Source organism: Lepus europaeus, chromosome 4 (assembly GCF_033115175.1).
Source record: "Lepus europaeus isolate LE1 chromosome 4, mLepTim1.pri, whole genome shotgun sequence".
Lineage (NCBI taxonomy): Eukaryota > Metazoa > Chordata > Mammalia > Lagomorpha > Leporidae > Lepus > Lepus europaeus.
Window position 1 is genome coordinate 155,801,155 of NC_084830.1, and position 20,622 is coordinate 155,821,776.

Genomic DNA, 20,622 nt, shown 5'->3' on the forward strand with positions numbered 1-20,622 from the left:
TCAAAATCTGTGTCATACAGATATACAATTATTGTTACTCAAAACAAATTTTTTTAATGTTAAAAAAAAGATTTGACTATTATTGGCTGTCTTTGACAACAGACAGGGGAAAAAAAGAAAAGAGTTCAGGAAAGAAGTGGCAGCTGTAGGTATTTGGGAATGCAACATTTAGAAAAGCCTTTGGTTATGCAATAGTGCAAGGCAGACAAAGACTTACAGAGTCATAAAGACTCAGCTTTGGAGCAAGATTAAAGGTACGACTTTGCCATCCAAACCTGAGAGTCTCAATGCAGCAGCTGCTGAATGAGAGTATAGGTGGGAAAAATCTAACACAATACAACACAACATAAATAAAGCAGGTTTGAGAACCAGCTCAAGCAAAGAATTCTCAGTGCTGTTACGAGCTCAACACTGCCCTAACAGAACACAGAGGACAGCAATCTACCAAGTTTTTGAGGAAGTATATAGTTAAAGAAGTTACCCCTTGGAGCGGGAAAAACTCGCCAAGAGAACAATCCTCAATGCCTAAGATTTGCACCTGTGACCTTGGGCAAATCTCCCAAAGATCACACAAGGCCCACTTCAAACACCAGTCATGGAACAAAGATCCTCCCAAAAAGGGAATCAAGGACCACAGAAGACAATGACTAGGAAATTCTCAGAGCCAGCATGATCCCTGCGTAGCAGAATTTCATGTACTAATCTGTTGTATGCCTTCCAGTTTTCCCTTAACTGAGTGCCTGCTGTGCCACTGCATACCTGGCAGCACTGGGGGACACGACTTCCTTGTAACCTAAAGGTCACTGAACTATGAGCAGTTCGTCACACGAGTAGGGTCTGAGGAAGGCACTGCATCACCATCACCCTGAACTCTGAGCTGGATGCAGGAGCACAATGTGACCCTGCCTGGCTTCCTTGGGAAGGGTAAGTGCTCTGTCTGCATGGGAGGAAAGGTGAGATGAGCATGTGGTGACAGGGTTATATGTTCAACAAATCCCACTTCTAGATACACGGTTAGGCTGCATTTGTTAGTTCCTCTGTGACTAGATGCAGTCATGAGATTTAGAAAAGAGAACCAAAAGATGGAAAGGAGCCGGGTCCTTGAGTGACTATGTGCAGCAGAGCCCCTCTTCACAGTGGTCTCTGATGTTGGTAAGAAATAAAATATTGATTATGTTAAGTCTGTGAAGTCTGGAATTGTGTAACAAGTCAGCATACCCAAATATATTCTACTCTGATTTGTTATGAATTAATGGAAAATACTTAAACTTCTCTTAACCCTCAAATAATATACTTGTTACTGAGTATTTAATGGCATACCAGACTAACATTTAATAATTTGCTTAAACAATGTGCTAATTAATTTATGACAAATAAACATTAAAAATCACACTGAGGGTCCCATGACAACAGTTTCCATTTCTGATGGTATATATTTCATCAGACATGAAGCAATCCTAACTTTGCACCATTCCACTTTGGCAAAGCACTGCTCAGCTGTCCACGGATGTTGGGCAGCCATTAATACGTACCTGGGGTTCTGCTTTTGGGAACCTGTTCTCTGTAGCTGCTAAAAGAAGAAAAACACCATTATGACTTCCGAAAGATAAATACAACTCTCTGATTTTAAGATAAAGTAATAAAATTGAAGAAAAAACTGATTCAGAGGACTGTATCATATTCCGTCATCCCACAAGCAATCATCAGTAAGATAATCAAGAAAACTTGAGGCTTTCACCCCATCGAGATCTGCCAGACTCCACTATTGACACAGACATGAAGGATTCCTGTCACATTCCCACAGGGACTTCTGCGCATAACTAAAAATCTTTCGTGTTGCTTACCTTGTCTTTGCTCTTACCCACTAACCAGATTAAGAATTTCAAAAATCCTCTCACAGGCAGAATGAGTCACAAGACACAAAAATTTAGACATATTTCAGGAAAAGGGAAAAAAACTGTAATATGTTATTGTCAAATAAAGAAAAAAAATGAAAGCTTGTTGAGGCAGATTTGAGATGAAAGTAAATATTTTAATTATTTTCAAGGCTCCAATGATGACTTTATGCCTTTTCCATAGTCATCTTTGGAAAATTTCTAAATCGTATTTTTGTAAACCACAAAAGACCACCCCTGATCTATAAACACAGAAAAAACAGCTTACTGAATAAAACAGCTGTTACTAAAGAAACTGGATAACTATGCTCTTCACCCTAAAATGTGAAGAAATTCTCCATTTGATTAGAATTATAAATGAACTTGAACTTATCAATTTACACCATAACAGCTGTGAATGTAGCGGCTCACAGCACAGAGGGCGGCACCAACAGCACCAAATACAAAGCAGTATGGATAAGCTTGGAGGTCGGGCCAGCAGCCTCACACACTGAAAGGAAACTACAGAGTCAAATGATCGATGTTCTCAATAATGGTCCTGGGTTATCAAGCAAAAATATCATTTTAAAGTTTTTCATCAAAAATTAACTTGTGTTTCAAACTTTTGATAATTGAAGGAATAAAAATTCGGCTTATTATTTGGCTGTCACATCTCATTTTCAGAGTGGCTATATACATGCAATACACACAGGTATATCTGTTTTATTATCCAACTATCAGGTTGGAGAGGAACAAGCCGAAAAACAGGATGAGTTGTGCAAACTTGAATTAGGCATGAGGCACTCCCTTCCCTCAATATTAGGAAATGTAAATGTTTTATAGCTTTCAAAAAATTAAGAATTGATAATAACTTCAGAACAGAAAAACACATTTACCTTCTAGAGCTTTTGGATCCAGATAAAGAGTGGAAAAACACTGACTCCAACTTCCTGGCTTCTGTACTTGGCGTGTTCTTGTCATTTCTCATCTCCCCATGGGCTTCATGTGTATCCTCCCTGGGCAACACTTTATGGACAGGTTTGAGCTCCTTCACGGAAGCATGGCTACTACTTTCCTTCTTCCGTGTGCGTCTGACTTTCCCAATGAAGAAGTCATCACCACTCTCACTGTCCTCAGACAGGGAAGACTGTTTGTAAAACCTTTCTTCTGTGCTGTCGTCAAAATACTCCTTCTCCTCTTCCTGTGATTCTTCTCCATCACTGGTGTCACCAGGCGGGCTTTCAGGCACTTTCTTCTGTTTGGTTTGACGTAACGCTGTCGTTTTTGGGTTGGCAGGTGTCTTCTTGGATTCAAGAGGAACTGAAGAATCCTTTTCTGGAGGCTTTGATGGAGAGTGGGGAACGTCCACTGCTTTGGGTCCACGTTTCATCTCGGCTATTTTTTCTGTTGAATTACTTCCTTGTTTCTTTGCCAGGGAATTGGCTTCTTCTTTTTGTTCACTGGTAATAGTTCCTTCTTGCTGTAACTTACTTATACCATCTTTTGAACACAAAGCATCCTGAGAAAGCTTTTCTTCAGAAGCATTTTTTGATGATTCAACTTTAGCAACATTTTGTCTCGCATCTTTAAAGGCCTGGACAGCAGCTGCAAGAATAACAGTACGTGAGTGGTTTTAGATGGAAACACATACAACATAAGGGTGTCAGGGCAGTACTTTAATATAGGATTTTTATGAAACATGCACAAGGGTTTGCATTCACAAAGCAATCTGTTAACGTCTTAAAAACCAAAGTTACAAAACATGCTCAGATGGAGCCATTTGAAACTGCAAAAATGAAAAGAAAATCATTCTTTTTTCATGTCTTGGACTTAAAAAGTCACTGCATGCAAATAAACAACAAAAAATGACAACTAATTTCTGTAATAATTATGCATCAAATATTATAAGTTGTGCTTTCAGACAAAAATAAAATAACTTGGGACAAAAGCAAAATACATTCTAAAGATGTATTTCAAAATACATATACATAAATAAAAATTATGTCATGAAATGTACAATCAGAAGTAATGAGCTATATGAAAATTCAGAAAACCAAATGCATTCAAATTTTATTATGTATATACTATACATAAAATATATACTTATATATTATATTTTACATATGTTAATATCAGAATTTAGGGAAAAAACAGATTTAGTTTTTTGCCGACATGAAACAATTTCAGGCATATTCCTGAAGAAATTTTAAAGTAACATTTATAAAGGAAAGTATTTTCAAGAGTTACAAGAACCATATAAATATTTAAAATAAGTCAATATTTACCCAAAACCACAAACCTAAGTGCTTAGTAAACACTTATTTCATACCTTTCAGCACATCGATTTTTTTCTTCAGGAGAGGGTGCACTGCTAGTCTGGCAATCGCTCTTTCAGTTGCAGTAGAATCTGGCTGCATATTGCAAATAAATGAGAATAAAAACAATGTGGCACTATTAGAAGAGATAACATCCACTGTCTTTTCACAAGAGAATTTGCAAATACTCTCATTAGACAAGTTAACTATATAATTCATGCTAAAGATAAGGATCATGCTGACAAAAATATTACTGCTTTTGAGCAACCACAATGATTATATAATCAATTAATAACAAATATTCTTTAGATACTTGGGAAGTTTCCAGGATTACGCTAGGTATCATCTGTGGGATAGTATTTTTAAAAAGAAACATAGCATCTAATTTCAAACAACTTAAAATATTTAATTATGAAGATTAAATTATCCATGCCACTCTCCTTTGTATCGTGTTCTCCCACTGCCAATATTCTCTATCAGTCACAATAGTGTTTAAAAGTATAATAAGATCATACAATTTCCATATCTATTCTTCATCTTTTCCTAGAAAAATTTTTATTCATTTATTTGAAAGGTAGAGTTATGGAAAGAGACAGAAACAGAGATAGAGATCTTCTATCCATGAATTCTATCCCAAAATGGTTGCAAGGCTAGGACTGGGTCTGAATGAAACCGGAAGCTTTGAACGCCATCTGGGTCCCCACATGGGTGGCAGGGGCCTGAGCTCTTGGGCCACCTTCTGCTGTCGCCCAGGAAGGAAGCAGAGCAGCTGGGACTCGAACTGGTGCTCCTACGGAATGCCCCCGTCACGTTGCTGGCTTAAACTGCTGCACACATGCTGGTCCTGTACCTGTTCTTCTTTTGGCTTTACTGCCTTCTAATGTTTAGGTATCCCATTGCAAGTTCTTCTCTAGTTGGAAAATTCTACTCCCAAATATATACAGTTGATCATCTCACTGTATTCAGGTCTCTGCTCCAACGTTACCTCACCTAGAACAACACTTTCTCCCACTCTCCATTTACTTCACATCACTTAGCACTGCATGGTGAAGCATATGTTTTCATCTCTGTTACGGAGAGGTTTGTTCATCTTCTTTCTACAGATTTAGTACCTAGAAGACCGACTGGAAATGGGAAGTACTCAGTAAACACTTGAAGCAAGTGAATAAATTTCACTAGTGTGTGAAAAGTAGAGCTACTAGTATGTCTTACAAGGCTAAAATATTTTCTCTTGCTCTTTACAGAAAAAAAGGTGGGATGCCTGTTACAAATTACATGCAAGTAGAATCCTTGGTTGGGGTAAACTAAAATATTATAAAGGTAAAAAAAAATTTAAGAAGGACCACGATGCTTGCAAATTTAGTATGATAGACTTTTGTTTCTAAACTAGATTACGAGGTGATAATAGTAAGTGTATATTCATTTCAAAGGTAATCTTTGGGCCAGTGCTGTGGTGTAAAGCTGCTGCCTGCAGTGCTGGCATCCCATATGGGAGCTGGTTCGTGTCCTGGCTGCTCCACTTCCGATCCAGTTCTCTGCTATGGCCTGGGAAAGCAGTGGAAGATGGTCCAAGTCCTTGGGCCCCTGCACCCACGTGGGAGACCCAGAGGAAGCTCCTGGCTCCTGGCTTTGGATGGGCGCAGCTCCAGACATTGCGGCCAATTTGGGAGTGAACCAGTGGATGGAAGACTCCCCCTCTTGCCGCCTCTCCTTCTCTCTCTGTGTAACTCTTTGAAATAAATCAATAAATCTTTAAATAAAAAAAAAGGTAATCCTCAATATATGACTATCCAGATAAAACTGAAATAGCTTTTCGTTAGATGAGTTAGTCTTGTATGCTTCAGATAAGAAGTTCTGGAAATGCTAAACAGGCTGTGACACGTAATGTGTTCACACGTAACTGCTGTTCCCAAACTATTCTTTCTACAGCTAGCTATCTTTCCATCTTGTTTATGAACAGCAGATGTAACATGGTCATATCTAGTACTGACTGGCTACTTACCATTTTGTTAATAACCATTTTATCACTGATTTGGTAATTAATTTCATTCACTAAATACTATTTAAAAAAAAGCTCCAGGGTTAATATCTACAATTCTATAATTATATGGTAATTTAATGTATGATGATGTTCTCATTTCTTATATACTCTTAAGCCTCCTGTCTATGTTTTTAGGTTCAATCTTTGTGAAGGAGTTCTCTGGAAGGAATACTGGGTTAATAAGAAGTGAGATTGACTTCAAAAGGACAACTGTGTTACATAAACCTAGGAATGCGGTTCTCACTATAGTTGTCATACTGGAGTTGAGCATGAGCTCAATGAAGGTCAAGAGAGCTTGGATCTACAACATACATAGGAGTATTAAATTTGAGTAGTTATGCAGAATTACATATACCATAGCTTACGGTGTCTAATTATATGCAATTCATGTGAGACAAATAGGTTAATCCTACTAGTAAATAAAAATAATACATATTCTATTAATAAGCATTTTGTTAAAGGACAGTTACTTTTAAGTAAGACATACTTTTGATGCTGTATGCCTCAGCAGCTAATATTTGATCAGCATGTGACTTACTCAGGGAAATAATGCAGTGTGGGCATTTGTCTTCCTATAATCAGTCTGCACCAGAAAACGTATCTTGTGCCTCGGAGGGAGTTTTGCATAGGTAAAATACAAAACTCAATTCTTATCATGAAGGAATAGACATATCCTTGAGACAGGCTAAGAAAAACATTGCTTCAAACGTAGAAATACAACTCTGTGTAAGTACGATGGGTTGAAAATAAATGGCTCCTCAAGTTCTTACTCATTTATCTGAGACTCTATTCAACAAAGATGTGTCTGGTAGGTAAGTGCTGTATCTACTTTGTACAAAAATGATACTTTTGTATAAACACTTCAAACCATACTAATCCTCACAAACTGGAAATTTTGATAAAGTTGGTTTCCCACAACGTGGCCAAACTTCTGAGAGAATGAACTACTCCTGTTACATAGGGATATGCAAAATGTCAAGAATACTTAGCAATATACCAAAAAACAATACAGATATAATATGGAATACTTGCTGAGTGGAAGTGCACACAGCATTTAATTTTGGGACAAAATAAATAGAAACATGAGAGGATGAAGTATGTCATCTTAATTTATTCATGACTCTGAAGGGGGAGACCATAATAATATTGGAACATCTGCTCTGAAAGAGCTATTTATTATAGAAACTAGATAAACAAGGGCCAGTGATGGTAAGTAGCCTGCCTAAGGGCAGGAAGCTAGTGACAAGGCCACACTAGCTGAAATGCAGAAAATGCCCAATGTTCAAGCCTCTTCCCTTTGTTAAACAGGAATATGTGCAGAGAGTGAGTTCACCACTGACAAGGAGCACATCATTAACCACTTCCCAAGAATGTATCCAAGTTGTCAACTTAGAAGGAAAACGCACAAGGTATACTTAAGGAGTAAATATAATACTATTACTATATTACCAAATAAGCTGCTATAATAATTAGAATCAATGCTTCCACTGAATTGAAAATTATTTACTCAAGGCATTCATAAACATCAAAATTCATTGTACAGGAAAAGTTTGGTCCTTAAAATTCCTTATACTTATCTACTAGTTATTATTGATTAATATTTGTTCCTAATGGCTTTTTAATGATTTGTAAATCTGAACTGCTAACAATCCTGAGAGTAGAAAAAAGTACTATAATGGGAGGAAAACTAGTATTAATATACACATGAACAATATGCTTTATAAACACTAAGGATTCAATCTTCTATTCTTTTTTTTTTTTTTTGGACAGGCAGAGTGGACAGAGAGAGAGAGACAGAGAGAAAGGTCTTCCTTTTTGCCGTTGGTTCACCCTCCAATGGCCGCCGCGGTTGGCACACTGCGGCCAGCGCACCGCGCTGATCCGATGGCAGGAGCCAGGGGCTTCTCCTGGTCTCCCATGGGGTGCAGGGCCCAAGCATGTGGGCCATCCTCCACTGCACTCCCACTGAAAAATGTTATACGTACTTTTTAATTACTTGTTTTAAATAAAGTCTTCAGTTAAAAATACCAATTTTGGGGCCCAAGTTGTAGTACCGTGGGTTAAGCCGTTGCCTGCAATGCTGGCATTCCATATGGACACTGGTTTGAGCCCTAGAGGCTCCAGTTCCAATCCAAATCTCTGCTTCTGTGTTTGGGAAAGCAGCTGAAAATGGCCCAAGTGCCTGGGCCCCTGCTACCCACATGGGAGCCCCAGATAAAGTCCCAGGGTCCTGCCTTTGGCCTGGCCCAGTCTTGACCACTGCAGCCATTTGCAGAATAAGCCATCAGGATGGAAGACTTCTCTTTCTGTGTCTCTCCCTTTGTCTGTAAACACACTTAGAAAAATTATCAATTATAGCAATATACATAACTTCTTAATTCTTTCTATGTAAAAAAATCTAACAATTTTAAGCCTTTAACTTTAATCTTAAGAAAGCAGTTTTTTATTTCAAGCCTTTAATTTTATTAAGAATTTTACTCTTAAAAAATCATTAACTATTTATTTATTTATTTGACAGGTAGAGTTACAGACAGTGAGAGAGACAGAGATCAGGATCAGTCTAGGATTCTGAATAACTTCTCTTCCCAACTATTAGAGATAACTGTCTCTAATCTTTGTGATTCATCCCCAAATGTTTCCTCACAGTATAAACTGTGTAAAGCCCCTTCAAATGTGTCAGTAAAGGAATTACATATAAGCACAAGAGAAAGAGAGGGGCTCAGGTGCAGTCCTTTGGCAGTGTCCTGGGCTCTGCCACACTGAGATGTCTGCATGGGGTTTCAGGCACCGAGTTAAGTACAGAATGAGTAGGGCAGAACCCGTGAGAGGGTCTTCAAGTCCTTTTCCCATCTAATTTTTCTCCTGCTCATCATCCTTACCCACTTCCTCACTCTCTGTATTTACTGGGCCCTTTAGATGGAAAGGCATCGTCCTACACGTGAGGATACACCGGCCATCTTTCAAGGCTCACAGTACCACCCTAATGTAAAATGTACAAACTTCACAGAAAGCACACGGAATGTCACGGAGATAGGCAAGAGGAATACAAATATAATGATACATTTTTAAATTTAAATCTATTTTGAAGCTTTTGAAAAAGGCTACCAAGTAGTCTCTTCAAACAAACAGCTTTTACACCTGCATGAAAAAGTCTTCACAATACGGAGAGGTATGAAGGAAACCACAGCTTTCCTTATTTAAAGCTGACATAATGTTTGCCATGGAAGACTGTCAGGAAACTGTGGTTTTCACACACCTCCAGTTTCTTCCATTTCAAATAAATTAAATAAAAAAGTAGAAAACACCTATCTTTTAATGGGAAAATTTTATTTTGGCTTATGTGTATTTATTGTGAGCACAAAAGCTTTTGGTCTTCAATTTTGAACATAATTTTGAGGATGTACCTCTGAATGTACACAGTCGACTAAAAATGACAAAGATCTCTTACACATGATGTGAATTTTTGAAATCTTTTCTAAAACTAGCTCTAAATGTACTGGTACTAGAACTCAACTAACACTGCTAAATTAAAAGCTTAAAGTAGATAAATGAAGTATTTTCTATAGAAGGGAAAAAGAACTATACTTTCCTATATTCTGTCTAATGAATGTTCCTATGCCAGATAAAATAAAAAAAAATGAAAAAACTGACACAAAAAAATGCAAGTTCATATGGAAATCAAATAGATTTTGTTAAGTTAGGTTTTTTTAAATAATTTTTTTCAAGATTTATTTATTCATTGGAAGACCTTTCTGTCTCTCTCACACTGTCTAACCCTGTCAAAAAAAAAAAAAGATTTATTTATTTATTTGAAAGGCAGAGCTACAGAGAGGCAGAGAGAGAGAGAGAGAGAGAGAGAGAGAGATAGACAGACAGACAGAGTGGTGGTCCACCTGCTGGTTCGCTCCCCAGATGGCTGCAATGGCCAGAGCTGAGCAGATCTGAGGCCAGGTGCCAGGAGCTTCCATCAGGTCTCCCATGTGGATGCAGGGGACCAAGGACTTGGGGCATCTTCTACCGCTTTCCCAGGCCATAGCAGAGAGCTGGATCGAAGTGGGGCAGCCAGGTCTCGAAGGCGCGCCCATATGGAATGCCAGCACTGAGGTGGCAGCTTTACCCACTATGCCACAGTGCCAGCTCTGGTAACTTAGGCTTTGACACCCACACAGGTAAGCACTATATGTGAACATCACTGTGAAGCAAGGTAAGTAAGCCAAAATAAACCACCCTCAAATGAAAAAAAAAAAAAAAAAACAAAAACAAAAACTTAAAAATCTGTCTTGATACTACAAAGGAATAGGGAGACAATAATATGACAGGGAGAAACAGAAAAATGCTGGAAAAAACATTAAAGAATAGAAAAAAATAAAGAAAAACACAACACAGTAGTAGCATGACAACTTAATTAAAGAGCTTTTCCTGACACTTACCACTATTTAGATACTGTAATTTGGTACTGGTGGTAGTGGTAGTGGGAAGTGGGAGGTGGGAGGTGGCAGTGGGAGAAGGAGTTGAATGAGTGCCGGGGAAGAATTACAGAAAAGAATAAGATAGGGTACTCCACACTGGCATCTGGTTTCTAGAAGAAAAATGGAAAACACTGAGGACCTACAACTCAGTCCAGCGTAATCTCTTCTGAGAGATTATGAAGCTTATCATTGTTATTAATGCAAGCAGCACTACTTCCATCAATCTGATCTGAAAGAATAGGAAATGGACAAGGAATGGGCAAAGCGATCCTCTCAGGACTGTGGTCATTTACATACAACAACAGGCATGGTCATCTGAACCATCTGTGGCATCCTACTTGAAGGATTATCAAGAATGCATGCATCCATCCTAAGAAAAAAATAAAAGGCTTCCCGTCAGCCGTGAATGAATTGGCCCAAAGAACTAAAGTTTTAAGAAAAGTTGTAAGTTCCACTGATCCATATACACCTAGATTTTACTTAGTTTTAGAGTGACTATTTAATTATTGGAATTATTTATAGACATGGTGCTTGTTCAAATAATATGGTACAATTATTTGATAATATGAAGACTGGTAGGAGACAGAAAGAAATAATGTAGACTAGGGCAAAAAATCAGTAAAAGTAAAAACAGGAAACAGAAAAATCAGGTAAAGCCTGCACTCAAGTGGAATTGTCTTAGGTAGACATAAACCAAGTGGGTACAACGGAAACGGCGAAACAGTAAAGCAGCAGCAGGAGCGACAAACACAATAAACAAGTTCTGGAGAAAAGTACTGGCTGTGCCACATGATACAGCATTACAGTCTCAGTCAGCTCTTTCAATTTCTTTGAACTCCATTAGCCTCATCTTTAAAAAGAGGTAAAAAAAGAAATCTTTCATAAAATGAACACAGACATTAAATGAAATATGCAGGAAAATGATTTGTTAAGAATAGACTGCTATTTGTAACTAATAAGGCTAAGAGACTAATAGTTATATAACACATAAAATACTATATTAACATACTTTAATGACCTTGGAGAGGCGAAGTCATAGCAAAGCAAAGCTTGTAAATGTTATAAGAACATTTTTCAGTGGCAATCCTGGAGTTCAGTGAGGAAACAGTAACCAGCTTCTTGACACGTTTTTTCTTCAGTGAAGAAAGTGACACGGTAAAAGTAAACAACATAAATGAGGTACTTTTCGAAAATCAAACAAAATTATTTTCAGATTTACCTTTTTGCAGACTTTTTCAAAGTTTATATCATCACCAAGAGCAGACTTAGTTACTACATCAGGTTTCAATTCCTATAAAACAAAGTAATTTTAGTTAGGAGTGTGATTTTAAACTGTCATTATTATGAATTAAATTCCTTCCCAAGTTGTGCTCTAAGAAACCTGATATGAAGGAAAATCCTAACTTTTGGAAAACTGTAACTTCTACCATTACAAGAAATCACAATACTACTAAAAAGCCACAGTAAATGACTTAAAGAATTAATCTTCCTAAGAACATCATACAAAGTAAGTACAGAATACTGTTTTCAAGGAACTCAGTACCAGTGACAGTAACCCAAGGACTTTATAACCCAAACAGCTCTTCAAATAACCAAATCTATAGAAAAATAGTTCTGAATTTGAAAATATTCAGAGAATAGTGTGCCTCTCTAGAGAAATCCTCTAAATGAAGAGTTTGAACCAGCAAGAGATACCTTTTATAAAAGAACTGATACTGAATATATATTTACAGAGCAAGCATTAAAATAAATGTGGAAGTATAGAAGAAAGGACAGTACGTAAACATTATGTTTTGACTAAACAGAAAAAAATGCAACTGAAAAAAAGGAGAGGAGACAGGGAAAAGCAGAGTACGATTGCTGACTATTGTCTAGGTTTAAGTAAACAGGCAGAAGTCAAATGATACCGTTTTAAAATGGACAGACTTGAAAATAAAAGATTACATAAGAAAATGGAAAAGTACTTTGGAGGGCACTATAGGAGCTATAAATACAACTGTAACCATGGAACACAAATACAGGCCTTTCTAAACACCAAATGAGTTTTTTTTTGAAAATCACAAAGCTACATCAAGTGGAGAAACAAACAGTAAATACAGGATTGAATCCTCAGTAATTAGAATATAAAATATAACTAAATTAAGAGCATCAAGAATTTAACTTAATGTCATTTAGTTTAATGTGCTTATTAAATAGAAGAACATTTTCAAATTGGATAACAAAGCAAAAATTAACTTTATACTGAACAACATACTCTTACAAGTAAGAGATGAATTAAGAACATCGTATTTTATTTTATTTTTTTGACAGGCAGGATAGTGAGAGAGAGAGACAGAGAAAAAGGTCTTCCTTTGCCGTTGGTTCACCCTCCAATGGCCGCTGCAGCCAGCGCATCTTGCTGATCCGAAGCCAGGAGCCAGGTGCTTCTCCTGGTCTCCCATTAGGGTGCAGGGCCCAAGCACTTGGGCCATCCTCCACTGCCTTCCCGGGCCACAGCAGAGAGCTGGCCTGGAAGAGGGGCAACCAGGACAGAATCCGGCACCCCAGCCGGGACTAGAATCCGGTGTGCCGGCGCCGTAAGGCGGAGGATTAGCCTGTTAAGCCACGGCACCGAAGAACATCGTATTTTAAAATGCTAAAACAGAGGGATTGCAAAGATACTCCAGGCAAGTGGGAATAATTAGAAAGCATGGAATGAGATCATATATTGCATAAAAAATTAAGGAAGAGAAAAATGTTTAAACAAGATAAAGAAAATAACATGACAATCTATATATTAAATGAAACACAGCAACTAATTATATAAGGCAGAAACTACAAAACACTACTAACAGAAGACTCTTCAGAATGTTTAAGATATTAAAAAAAATTGCGAGAGGCTAGCATCGTGGCATCATGGGTAATGTGATACTGGAATCTCATACAGGTGCGGGCTGGAGTTCCAGATGCTCCATTCCTTCCAGCTCCCTGCCAATGTACCTGGGAAAATAGCAGAGATGGTTCAAGAAGGCTGGCCCCAGCCACCCAAGACCTCAAAGAAGCTCCTGCTTCCTGGCTTCGGATCAGCCCAGCCCTGGCTGTTGCAGCCATTTGGGGAGTGAACCAGCAGACTGAAGATTGATTCATTCTCTCTCTTCCTCCCTCTGTCCCTATAAACTCTGCTTTCAAATAAATAAATCTTATAAAAAGAACAACCAAAGATGTTTGCACAAAGGCAAAATTGCCTAACACATTTCCCAGAACACATCCCCACTGTTAAGTGATGCATGACTATAGTTAATAAAATAAATCTGTCTTTTGTATTTATGTAGAATACATATACAAATAGTACAAACTGTATCTTTTCAAATACACAAGACATATTTTCAAAACCTGCAGTCTATTAAAGTAATCCAAATCTCATCAGGCTGAGTATATTTAAATATACCTTATTTATCACTATTTGCTACTAGAAAGGCAAATTCACAACAGCTACAAAATAAACATAAGAATAAATCTAACCAAGGAAATTATAGAGCACTACAAGGAAAACTGTAACACACTTCTAAAAGAAATTAAAGAGGATGCCAAGAAATGGGGAGACAAGCCGTGTTCATAGATTCTGAGAATTAATACTACTAAAGTGTTCTTACTAACCAGAGTGATCTGCAGACTGCTTACAAAAGCAATCAAAATACCAAGGACAGGAGCCAGCGCTATGGCGTAGCCGCCTAAGGTGCTGGGATCCCATGTGGGCTCCGATTCCTGTCCCTGCTGCTCCTCTTCTAATCCAGCTCTCTGCTAATGGCCTGGGAAGGCAGTGGAAGATGGCCCACGTGTTTCAGCTCCTGATCCTGTGTGGGAGACCTAGAAGAAGTTCATGGCTCCTGGTTTTGGATTGGCCCAGCTCTGGTCAATGTAGCCATTTGAGGAGTAAACCAGCAAGTGAAGACCTTTCTCCTTCTCTCTCTCTGTAATCTTACCTCTCAAATAATTAAATAATAATAATAAAAAACAACAAAGAACATTCTTTATAGAAATAGAAAAAACAAAATTCACATGGAACAACAAAAGTCCTAAAATATCCAAGGCAATCCCATGCAAAAAGAACAAAGCTGGAGGCATTACAACACTTGATCTCAAAACATAACACACAGCTATAATAACCAAACAGCATAGTAGTGCAATAAAATATAGTTGAATGGAATAGAATAGAGAACTTGGAAGTTAATCCATGCACTCACACCCAGCCAATTTTCAAAAAAGCTGTCAAGAATATACACAGCAGAAAGGGCAACATTTTCACTAAATGGTGCCCGAACAACCTGGATTATACACATATGCAAAAACATGAAAAGTGTATCCCATCCCTATCTCTCACCATATACAAAAATAAACTACAAATGAATAAAATATCTAAGTGTACAATCTAGAATTATGCAACTGCTAGAAGAAAACATAGGGGAAGCATTTTAAGAGATGGGTATAGGCACAAAGAATTTTTAGAAAAATATCGAGTTTATTTTGGGAGATCCAAGATGGCAGATAGGGAGGGAGCTTACTGCTCAAGTCTAGGGGAAGATAGTTTAAAAAAAGTGGAGAGAGTGCAGTTTCAGGGAAGAGTTGGGAAGAAAAACAACAGAAGAAACTCCACACAAATTAGAGGGAGATTGTGGACCTACGTGGAGGGTGTAGATGTGCACAACTCAGGACCCCAGGAGCCAAGAGTCTCCGCACCAGTTTTGGAGAATTAGGTGAGACCAGACTGCAGCAGCCTAAGCCACTGGCGATAAAGCTGTGAGAAGAGCCTGGCATGAGTCGGCTTAGAGCCCTGCGGAGGACAGTGTACCTGCAAATCTAGAGGAGATAGAAAGGGGGCAGGTTTCTCTCCCTGACCATGCTGTACTGGCATCCTGTAACAAGCAGAGAGAGGGTGGATGCCATTTTGGACATACATAACTTCTGTGCCAGCTCATTTCTGCTGCCCAGCAACCTGACACGTGGAGAGCCTGAGTCTGGCTGGGAGAACTGACAGGGGACTGGGTGCTCGTGACCGTGGGAGCCTTGTGTGCCAGGACTGTAAAAACACTATGGCTGCATGGGAAGGTACAGGGTATGGCTGGGACTTTGGGCAGTCACTGTGGGCAGCTCTACACGCATGGGGCTCCCTGATTCCCTGGTGAGGGTCATTGCTGTGGGATCCATGCTTACACTGAGGACCTACACAGACCCTTTGTGTGGTTATTGTGGCAACACTAACGAATATGGTACCCACTGGGGCTAGTGCCTAGGCACTGGTCTCCTATGAGGAGAGGGGGTGCGTGTAAGACTACACCAACAGAGCAGAACAAACACCCCTTCTGATTAAAAAAAAGAGATTTACCACGCCCAACCTGGGTGTTACCTTGATGAAGGGTGTTACCCTTCACCCTGGAGCACTGAACAGATCTCCCTGACCACACCCAGCACACTCCTCTGAGTATTCACTGAAAAAGCAGACACTCCTCTGAGCCACAGAGACACAGTCCACCGATAAAAACCATCACAGAGAAAACACAAAACAAAAAAGAAACCAACAAGTATCTCCACAAATGCCTAATAATAAACACAGAAATTAAAGAAACAAGAATAAGGAAGACAACATGGTGACTCCAAAAGAACACAATACTTCAATACCAGAATGTGAAGACAAAGGGACTGAAGAAATGCCAGAAAAGGAATTCATAGGATGACTTAGAAGCAAATTCACAAACTAATGAAATCCATAAATGACATGAAAGAAAATTTCTCCCATGAAATTAATATCTTAAAGAGAAAATAAAATGAAATATTGGAAATGAAGATTTCAATAGAACAAACAAAAAATGCTGTGGAAAGCCTTAACAATGGACTTGGTAAAAAAAAAAAAAATAGAGAAGAAATTAGAAAATTAAAAAAAAAAAAAACAAAACCTGTTGAGGATCTACGGGGTACTAGCAAATGACCCAACCTACAGGTCTTAGAGGAGTTCCTGAATGTGTAAAAAGTGAGAATGGATTAGAAGGCCTTTTTAGTGAAATAATTACAGAAAAATTCCCTAATTTGGAGAAAGAAAGTGATGTCCAAGTACAGGAAGCACACAGAACTTCTAACAGACATGACCAGAAAAGATCTTCACCATGACACATTATGGTCAAACTCAAACACAAATAAAAGATTCTAAAATGTGCAGGAGAGAAATGCCAGATTACTTTCAGAGGATCTCCAATTAGATTCACAGCTGACTTCTCATCAGAAACCCTACAAGCTAGGAGAGAATGGCGAGATATAATCCAAGTCTTAACAGAAGAAAACTGCCAACCTAGAACACTGTTTCCTGCTAAGCTCTCATTTACGAGTGAGGTGAAATAAAGACCTTCCATAACAAATAGAAACTGAAAGAATCTGTCATCCACCATCCAACCTTATAAAATATGCCTAAGGATGTGCTACCCACAGAAACACATAAATGTGGTCATCACTATGAAAGGAGGTGAAGTCAGAAATCTGCCAGTAAAATTACAAAGGGAAATCCAAAGTAAACAATAGAAACATGGGAAAATGGCAGGGCAAAGTTGTTACTTATCAATAGTCACCTTAAATGTAAATGTTCTCAATTCTCCAGTTGAAAGACACAGTCTGGCTGAGTGGATTAAAAAACAAAACCCATCTATTTCCTGCCTACAAGAAACACATCTCACCAACAAAGATACACGCAGACTGAAAGTGAAAAGATGGAAAAATATATTCCATGCTAACAGAAACCCAAAAAGGAGCTGGTGTAGCCATCCTAGGTATCAGAGAAAACAGACTTTAATATAAAAACTGTTAAAAGAGACAAAGGGCCCTATGTATAGCTTAAGGGATCAATTTAACAGGAAGATATGACTATTATAAACGTACATATACCTAATTACAGGTCACCTGGCTATTTAAAAGAAATGTTAAGGGATCCAAAGGCAGACACAGACTCCAATACAATAGTCATGGGGGAGGGGACTTTAATACTCCACTTAAAGCAATGGACAGATTAACCAGACAGAAAATCAGCTAGGAAACAACAGAGTTAATTGACACTATAGATTAAATGGACCTAACAGATACCCACTGAACTTTCCATCCTACAGTCGCAGAATACACATTCTTCTCACCAATGCATGGAACTGTCTCTAGGACTGACCACATGCTATACCATAAAGCATGTCTTAGCAAATTCAAAAAAATCAAAATAACATCACGCATCTTCTCTGACCACAAATTAGCTGGAAATCAACAACTCAAGAATCTCTAAAACATATGTAAATACATGGAGACTGACCAACATGTTCCTGAATGAACAGTGGGTCACAGAAGAAACCAAAAGAGGCCGGCGCCGTGGCTTAACAGGCTAATCCTCTGCCTTGCGGTGCCGGCACACCGGGTTCTAGTCCCGGGTGGGGCGCCGGATTCTATCCCGGTTGCCCCTCTTCCAGGCCAGCTCTCTGCTATGGTCCGGGAAGGCAGTGGAGGATGGCCCAAGTCCTTGAGTCCTGCACCTGCATGGGAGACCAGGAGAAGCGCCTGGCTCCTGGCTTCGGATCAGCGAGATGCGCTGGCCGCAGTGGCCATTGGAGGGTGAACCAACGGCAAAAAGGAAGACCTTTCTCTCTGTCTCTCTCTCTCTCACTATCCACTCTGCCTGTCAAAAAGAAAAAAAAAAGTTAAAAAAAAAAAAAAAAGAAGAAGAAACCAAAAGAGAAATAAAAAAATTTCTGGAAACAAATGAAGATGACAATACAACATATCGAAATTTATGGGATACTGCAAAAGCAGTGTTAAAAGGAAACTTTATAACAGTGCCTGCAAGAAATTGGAAAGGAACCAAATAAATGAGCTATCAATGCATCTCAAAGATCTAGAAAAACAACAGCAAACCAAACCCAAAACTACTAGGAGAAAATAATTAAAATGAGAGAAGAAATCAACAGAATTGAAACAAACAAAAAAAACCACACACACAGAAGATCAGAAAACAAAGAGCTGTTTTTTTGAAAAACTAAACAAAATTGACACACTACTGGCTCAACTAAACAGAAAAAAATCAGAAGTAAAATCAATAAAAGTAGAGATAAAAAGATACCAAAGAAATAAAAAGAATCACCAGAAATTACTACAAAGAGCTTATATGCCAACAAACTGGAGAAACCTAGAAGAAATGGACAGATTCCTGGACATATACAACCTACCTAAATTGAGCTATAAAGACACAGAAAACCTAAATAGACTCATCACGGAAATTGAATCAGTAAGAAAGGCCCTCCCAACAAAGAGAAGCCCAGGACTGGATGGCTTCATTGATGAATTCTACCAGACATTTAAAGAAGAACTAACTCCAATTCTTCTCAAGCTATCAAAACAACTAAAAGGGAGGGAATCCTCTCAAATTCTTTCTATGAAGCCTGCATCACCTTAATTCCGAAATCCAGAAAAGATGCAACAGAGGAAAAGAACTACAGACCAATTTCCCTGATGAACATAGACACAAAAAGCCTCAACAAAATTCTGGCCAAATGAATCAAACAACACATCAGAAAGATCATTTACCTGGACCAAGTGGGATTTATTCCTTGTATGCAGGGATGGTTCAACATTTGCAAATCAATCAATATGATATATCACATTAACGAACTGAATAACAAAAACGATATGACTATCTCAATAGATACAGAGAAAGCATCTGATAAAATACAACATCCTCTCATGATGAAAACGCTAAGCAAATTGGATATACCAGCAACACTCCACAACACAATTAAGGCAATTTATGACAAACCCACAGCCAGTGTCCTATTGAACAGGAGAAGCTGGAAGCATTCCCACTGAGATCTGGAACCAGACAAGTATGCCCAGTCTCACCACTATTCAGTATAGTTCTGGAAAGTTTAGCCAGAGCCATTAGGCAAGAAAAAGAAATCAAGTGGCTACAAATCAGGAAGGAGGGAGTGAAACTATCCCTGTCTGCAGATGGCATGATTCTATAAATAGGAGATCCAAAAGATTCCACTAAGAGATTATTGAAACTCATAGAAGAGTTTGGTAAAGTGGCAGGATATAAAATCATTACACAAAAATCAACAGCCTTCATATACACAGATAATGCCATGGCTGACAAAGAACTTCTAAGATCCATCCCATTCACAATAGCTATAAAAATAATCAAACTTTGGAATAAATTTAACTAAGGATGTCAAAGATCTCTACGATGACAATCACAAAACATTAAAGAAAGAAACAGAAGATACAAAAAAAAAAAAAAAAAAAAAAAAAAGGAAAAATCTTCCATGTTCATGGATTGGAAGAATCAACATCAAAATGTCCATACTACTGAAAACAATTTACAGATTCAATGTGATACCAATCAGAATACCAAAGACATTCTTCTCAGATATAGAAAAAATGATGCTGCAACTCATATGGAAACATAACAGACCCCAAATAGCTATAGCAATCTTATACAATAGAAACAAAGCTAGAGGCATCACAATACCAGATTTCAAGATATACTACAGGGCAGTTATAATCAAAACAGACTAATATTGGTACAAAAACAGATGGATAGACCAATGGAACAGAAAAGAAATGCCAGAAATCAATCTGTGCGTCTACAACCAACTTATCTTTGACTAAGAGCTAACACAAATTATTGAAGCAAGGACAGTCTCTTCAACAACAAATGGTGCTGGGAAAACTGGGTCTCCACATGAAGAAGTATGAAGCAAGACCCCTACCTCACACGTTACACAAAAATCCATTCAAAATGGAGTAAAGCCCTGAATCTATTACCTGATACCATCAAATTATTAGGGACCATTGGGGGACCCCTGCAAGACACTGGCATAGGCAAAGATCTTGGAAAAGACCCCAGAGGTACAAACAATCAAAGGCAA

The 20,622-nt window shown here is 38.3% G+C and overlaps 1 protein-coding gene across 1 annotated transcript in view; it reads right to left on the reverse strand.

The window, feature by feature from the left end:
* SRFBP1 (serum response factor binding protein 1) overlaps nt 1-20,622 on the reverse strand; it is a 63,200-nt gene that overhangs the window by 7,540 nt on the left and 35,038 nt on the right. Inside the window, exons 4-7 of the mRNA XM_062189269.1 lie at nt 11,919-11,990; nt 4,204-4,285; nt 2,771-3,479; nt 1,533-1,570 (exon numbers count right to left, since the gene is read on the reverse strand). Of these exons, the coding sequence (XP_062045253.1) occupies nt 1,533-1,570; nt 2,771-3,479; nt 4,204-4,285; nt 11,919-11,990 (901 nt within the window). The remainder of the gene's footprint in view (nt 1-1,532; nt 1,571-2,770; nt 3,480-4,203; nt 4,286-11,918; nt 11,991-20,622) is intronic.